The 7,277-nt window shown below is 35.5% G+C and overlaps 1 protein-coding gene across 1 annotated transcript; it reads right to left on the bottom strand.

Annotated features, from left to right (window-relative positions):
• Positions 1 to 2,441: 2,441 nt before the first annotated feature.
• Positions 2,442 to 6,475, bottom strand: LOC131033245 (bax inhibitor 1). The gene is made up of 5 exons (XM_057964416.2): positions 5,878 to 6,475; positions 5,581 to 5,672; positions 3,151 to 3,337; positions 2,873 to 3,028; positions 2,442 to 2,780 (listed from the first exon to the last, which is right to left on the bottom strand). Exons 1-5 carry the CDS (start codon positions 6,148 to 6,150, stop codon positions 2,727 to 2,729), a joined length of 762 nt encoding a protein of 253 aa, XP_057820399.2. The 5' UTR covers positions 6,151 to 6,475; the 3' UTR covers positions 2,442 to 2,726.
• Between the last annotated feature and the right edge of the window lie 802 nt (positions 6,476 to 7,277).

Below are 7,277 nucleotides of genomic sequence, written 5' to 3'. Positions count from 1 at the left end.
TTTGCTCGCCACTACTATGGGAATTGCTTTTTCTTTCTCTTCCTCTACTATGATGTTTCAGTTGGGCAGTTTGACCCTTGTCTACCTATAGATTCAACAAATAGTTAAAAAAGTTATCCTATTCAAGAATCTTCAGATCTATGCTCCATTTCCACTCTCCGAAGCATTTTGGTTTTACTCCTTACTTGGTGTCTCCTTAAAATGCTTTAATGATCTTTTTATAGATTTCTTAGTGCGTTGTCATATAAAAATCCAAAAAATGAAACAATAGATTTGTAAATAGTTTGTCATCTAAATTTAGTGTTTTGTGGGAGACACACTAATTTGATGATGATAAATTACATATTATGTTTAGATCACAATATGAAGCAATGAATCTATAAATAATTTGTCATCTATCATCTAAATTTAGTGTTTTGTGGGGAACTAAAACACTAATTTGATGATGATAAATTGCAAATTTTGTTTCTTGAGGTACCACTTCTAGTCCTCCAGAATAATTTATATTTAAGTTTCTCCTCCGCTCTTTTTTGAGATATATGCACAAATCCAAAGATTCAAGGAGGAGAATGCTTGGCATCTAATACATTAAAATGTGGATTATCATCTTTTGAAAGTCAAATATTTTTTCAAAACGTAATGATATCTTACCGAAGTTGCTACTACTACTTTTCATTCATTTAAACTGAATGAACTTAGGAAGTTCATTGAGCATTAATAATTACTATATGATATTCTTCAAAGCTTATTGAGTGCTAATTTACTCTATCCGACAAAGGAAAGGAAACTTTGATTTTGAAATCTAACCAATCCATTAATTGTCATTTCTTATTGTCAAAAAGTTCAATAACTCACACATGACTAATTTATTTTAAATTAGATTGTTCAACTCTTCATAATATTTCTAAGATGCCATCTAAGAAGATTTTTTGTTTAATTAAATTTTTCAATTCTACATAACCTTTCTTCAATGCCATCTAAGAAAAAAAATAATAATTAGGGTGTTCAATTCTTCATAACCTTTTTCTTAGATGGTAGATGTCATCTAAGAAGACAAGTAATACACAACTAAAAATAAAAATTATGTTTAACAACTTGAATCTTTACTTAACAAGAAATATAAATTTTTGTTTTTGATTAAAATAAACAGCAAAACAAAGGTATTGGCCTGGACAGCGAAAAAAAAGGCAGCAAAACAAAGATGCTGGTCTTGGATGACAAAAGAAAACAGCAAAACAACGATGCTAACCCTAAACAAGCTTAAGGTCGAATAAGCCATTAACAACAAGTCAACACTAAAAGAAAAACAGCAAAACAACGATGCTAACCCTAAACAAGCTCAAGGTCAAATAAACCATTAACAGCAAGTCAACACTATTAAAGACTTGCCAAACCAGCAACAGCACAAAAGCAAAAAGCTAAGATCCCAATTCAAAATGGGAAGAAACACCCGACGCTCAACACATAAGAGTTATAAGGAAAAACTTAGCTTGTTGAATGCAACAAACAAGAGTCTAGACAATATGAATTTGTTGCCCCAACTAAACTGCTATCTTTTTAAATTGATAACTTATGAGGCTCAAAGATGCTTGCGTTTCTTCCTTTTAGCGACATTAGATCTTTGGCGACTTGAACAATGTCCCTCGAAAGATCGCTTCCTTCACACATTATTTTTGTCATAATTGCGGAGGCATCAATGACGTGAATTCTTTCATATACTTTTGTTTGATGCTTTACTTTTAACCATGTGATTTGAAGACATGTGAGTTGTTTTCATACACTTTTGTTTGATGTCTCGTCCTCCTTTCTCTTTGTGAGTTTGTTGGATGGTTTACCTTTACTCTCTTATGGGTTTTTGAAAGAAGAATTAGTGCTTTTCTAATCTCATCAACCAGTTTTCACCTATTTATTCGAATCATTATATTATCAAATTTCGACTTTTCCTTAACTTTTTCTTAACTCTCTATGCTTAGATTAATAGATTAATTGTAACTAATAAAACGACGCTTAATAATGAAGTAACATAGTTAAACCTTCCAAGATCAAAATGAAATTTATCTTTTTCGTTTAAATCTTTTACAGCACTTGCAATAAATTAGTCCTCCAACATTATTCTAAATGAGTAAGAGAATAGTATAGATACAAAAATGAAAAGTGACCCCACACACACACATATATATTGCCTTTATTTGTTCCGAACCACATCAATTGAGAAGACCAGAGTTAGCATATTAATCGACACACCTACAACCAGCTGGTGATGGGCTCTATTAAGTTAATGCCAATTATCTACTGTGATTTAGTATCATACCACTACCAGCTGGTGATGGGCTCTCCATCCTTCACTGAGACTAGCAAACAGAAACCTATGCGGATACATTTTAAAGATCATTCAAGGAAATTTACAAAACAATCATTCCCATATTTTCAAGTTCAAAAGATAACCCAAATTTGAAAATGTTACTTTGTTATTAAGAGATAACAAACAGTCGGATTAGTTTTGCTATAGCATGCAGAAATATTTACATTTCAGAATATCATTCTAAGCAAATACAGTAATCCTCATTTTATACAATTCCAAACTAACCAAACGAAAACTACAGTCCACATGTGAATGTTCCGGGAAATACTTTAAGCAAAATATCCATTAACAATCTTCATTTAACACAGATTCAAGCCCTCCTCTTCCTCTTCTCCTTCTCAGATCTGCTTTCCGCGTTACAGATTCAAGCCCTCCTCTTCCTCTTCTCCTTCTCAGATCTGCTTTCCGCGTTCTTTGTCTGTCAACAGAAAAAAGCCATTTAAGAAATGTTGCTTAACAATATATTTAAATCAAGCAAATCAATGCCTTTCCCTGTGTTGTCACACTTACCAATATTACCAGCAGACGAACAAACACAGCAACGAAATCTGTGAAGAGATCCAATGAGTGCTTGACATAATCATGGTCACCAAGGTCTGCTCTCTCAATGATCATCTGTGTGTCAAATATGATATACCCAAGGAAAACTAACAGCCCAAAATAAATCTGCATCAATAACACTGAAATTAGATGTATTCCCCACAACCTACAAATATAATTTGATTTGTATAGCTTTGCTTAAATGCTACGAATATTTATTGTATATATGCGTTTGAAAAAACATGTACCTCAAATGTATGAACTGCCATAGATCCACCAAATAGACCAGATGCAAGTTGCAGCCACAAAAGGATGCTGACACTAGAACCAAGTATTCCTCCCAGAAACAAGAACTCTCGTCTTCGAGCCAGAATTGCTGAAGCAGAGAAGCATGCAAATGCAAGTGCTGTTCCAACAAAAGCACTCACCAAAATACTGCAAAATTTTATAATAGATCAAATAAAAATGTCAGACATATTCCCATCATATCATATACAGAGAAAGTTCTAGAAAATTTCCTCAACATATAAGGGATGTCACAATTCAAGGGAAAGAGGAATGAAACCTAGAGGAAAGGATTTATTTGGTGCAAAATTAAATACTTCCGATATCATTCTGTTGCTATAATAAGATAATAAAGTTGGGTGGGGGGCCCCTACCCTGCATGCTTATCCTAGCCCCCTACTATTTTAAAGGGCCCCCGTGGGAGGTTGGGGTGGGTGGGAGGTTGGGGTGGGTGGGAGGAGATGGGGCTTATTAATTGACTGATTAATTGAGTGGGTGGAAAGTGACTTGATAGGACGGCCCCCCCCAATTATAGTTGGTGTTCGCCCTCTCCCAAAACAAATCCACTACTCCAGTAAACCCATGAGAGCATGGAAAGATTATTACTTTGAATTTAAATTATTAAATTATATTTTTGATTATTTTAATGGTCAAAAGGCCCTTGATCTGCTGGAAGAGTTAGAAGAGTTAAATGACTTGGAACCCATCCACCAGGTATAAGTATTGGTGAGTACAAGGCTTCCTTCCTGGCAACACCAAAATGGATATGGCTAAAATTGTACCCAAAACAATTGTAAATACAGACACTGTTACTACTATGTAGTTCACATAGTTCACATAGTCCACATTCACAACATCCTCCCAAGACAAATCCACAATTCAAAGGAAACCATGGAAGTCCAGAAGGATTATACTTTGAGTTTCACTAATTCAAATCATATCTTGATAGTTAACGGGCCTTCAATATGCTGGTGAGAATAATTAAAATGATTCAGAATACCCACCAAAAATCAAGCTGAGTACAAGGGTTCCTAACACCAAAACAGGTGACGCCATTAGACCCTGGGCAACAGCAGTGTTTAACATATACCACCATGGTTATAACAACTTTCTAATTGGTTCACCATCCCCAGTATCCACATCAAATACCTAAGCTGACAGAAAGTCATCTATAATGCACCTATTACTCAAGCTTCCAGAACCAACAAATTCCTAAATAATTCAGGGCATTTATCCTCTCACCGCAAAAAAGTAAAAATAAAACCAACTACATATCCAGAAAATGAAAATACTTTTGTAACATATTCTACTAGTCATAGTCAAAGGACAGGTTCAAGGTATGGTCAGAATTTCTCATCATATGTTGCATCCAGTTGATCAATTTAGAGGAAATTTCCTTATTAGGCAAAGATTGGTTGCCCTATTAATTATTATAAAAGATATCCCTAATGATCTTCCTTAATTGTTCCATCATTCAAGAAGTACCTACAGAGCACGAGGATGATTATACTGAGATGGAAGAAAATCACAACGCCTCATACCAATCCAAAGAATCCTTATGGAGTGGCGCAAAATTTTGTTAGCGTATTCCATTAATCCAAGTGAGACTACGATTGCAGGATTTTCATAACATATTAAAGGTTTTGTGTTGCATACAATCCTTTAATCAGATATTTCGGAATTTTGTGCCGTCCACAAGCCTTTCATCGGATATTTCGAATTTTTGTGCTTATGGAAGTAGTCTTTAATTAGATATTTTTGATTGCCATACTATATGCAGGCTTTTAGTTAGATATTTTGGATTTTCATTTTTTATGCATTTCAGATCTGGTTTTTTCTTTTATTATTATGAGCTATTGAGGTTGATCTCAGGTGCATGCCAGCACTGGAGTCCCAACTCAGTAACTCCTTGACAGCACTGTCATCATCTTCTCAGAAAAATACAGAAGTCTCATCAGCTTAATAAAACAAGCACAATATTCTGCACTGTAGTCACCAGCTACAGGAAAAGAATTCTGGTCCCTGTACGGAAATTTCTTATTTATAAACCCCATTAAGTAACAGGCTCAAAGAGAGAGTGGAGAGCATTTTCCAAATAGACCAAATGCGTCACGAGGTTTCATACAATTTTCCATAAACCGATTCCATAAAGAATCAAGAAAATCAGCTAAAGGCAACCCGTGAAATTTCCCCAACTTTCCGTTTATGTTTGTTTATCGACAAGATGATACTATCTTGATAATTAATCAATCTTCTCCAAATATCAACCAATTGCCAAAAATAATGCACAGAATTCAACAAGGGAATCTCAAACTTGTGAAAATAATTAGTCATATTCTAGCAGAACAAATCTTCTTAAATTAAAAAAAAATCAAGAGTGTCACAGTATTCACCTGGGATCGATCTCAATAACAACATCAACGAGTGGGCCAAGAGTGGCACCTTTAAGTGCTGCGGCCGCCATTAACAGCTTCACCCTCTTCCCCTGTCCAAGGAACACCCGCAATTGTTAACCAAAACCTTAATCCACAATTACATCGACATTTCACAAACCCTTAAATTATCCAGATCCACAATTGCTACAAAATTTAATCCCCGCAACATTTAGTAAAACCCTAATCCATAAGAACCTCAGAATTGTGCAAGAACTGGTGAACCCACAATTACAATGAGACATATTTTGCACTTACCTCATTATAGGGAGTGGGAGGCACAGATAACAGCCAAACAATAGCGCCAATGGTTCCAACTGCTGTGAGAATACCGCCAATGTTCCAGAGAAGGTGCAGGTAAACCCCCACCGCCAAAGAAGCGAGAGCGCAGGACAAAGACAAATAAACCCTCTTGAGGTGGTTCTGCACAACAGGGCTTATCTTCTTCAGATTCTTCATCGCACTGGAATTCCAACTGGAATTCCCAGAACCCTGTTGCCCACCATAATAATAAGATCCAGTCGTTGCCATTGGAAAATTGAAAATCGGACCAAACAATAAGCAACTACAAAATCGTAGCAAGCTCGTGGAAAATCGTAGAACCAAAACAGAACGAATTGAAACAAGGATTTTAACAAATAGCCCTTCACAAATGTATGTATATATATTGGGGGATGAACTAGAAGGTTCGAACCCGTGACTTCAAATTCACGTTATCTGAACTTCGAGGAAGCTTCTCATATTATCGGTAACATAGGCGAAAATATTGAAGATAACGACGCCACAGTTGAAAGCCACCGCATTCAATAAGTTTTACTTTCCTCAATAAATCGGTTAGTTTTATCTAACGAAGATAATAAGTAGGTTTATACCAAATTGTTTCCAGATTATATGATAAAATATACGAAAGTAAAGGGAAAGTCCCTCTCACATGACAAACTAGCCTTTGGCTCAGTCATAACTTGTCAAAAAAATCTCTAGACAATGGAACAATTCATTGGGTGTGTTTTTTATTATTTTTAAAGGATGTTTGGGGCTTGATTCTTAGATAAAAAGAACATAAATTTTATTTTTATATTATTTTTTAGTATCATTTTGTATAAATGTTGTAGGAGAAAGGATCTAGTAGTTGAGCACATTCCAATGGTTGTGATAGCATTTGTTTATTTAATACCCACATTTGTTTATTTAATGCTCCACATTTTTGTCAACATTGCTCTTGTAACACAATCTCTTTGTAACTTCCCTTTCAAACTTGTTCAAATTTCAAACCTTATGATCCTTGCACATGGAGCCCATGCTCCCCTGCCTGCCAATCCTCCTCCGGACATTGTTGGTATGTCAGGTCTGAAGGATTTTGTTTCAGATACTAGTAATGTGCCTTCAAACGAAACCACTTTGGTAGATTTTGCTTCTCTGACTGAGAACTCTGCTGCTAGTTAGACAGTAATAATAGTGTTGATAACTCCAACAAGTTGGAAACGACAAATCCAAAGGACGTGAATCCACAGGGGAACACACATCCCAATGGATGGAAGAATGTGCTTGTGGGTGAGATGCATAGTCAAGTGGACATCAATATAATCCAAAATTCTTGCAAACTGAGGATGGTCTTGCTATTGTGTTACTGAATTTAGTGGTGGACCAAGTTATTCCTT

This window comes from Cryptomeria japonica, chromosome 10, assembly GCF_030272615.1.
Source record: "Cryptomeria japonica chromosome 10, Sugi_1.0, whole genome shotgun sequence".
Taxonomy (NCBI): domain Eukaryota; kingdom Viridiplantae; phylum Streptophyta; class Pinopsida; order Cupressales; family Cupressaceae; genus Cryptomeria; species Cryptomeria japonica.
The sequence above is the reverse complement of the archived record's forward strand: the minus strand, read 5'-3'. Positions and strand labels throughout refer to the sequence as shown.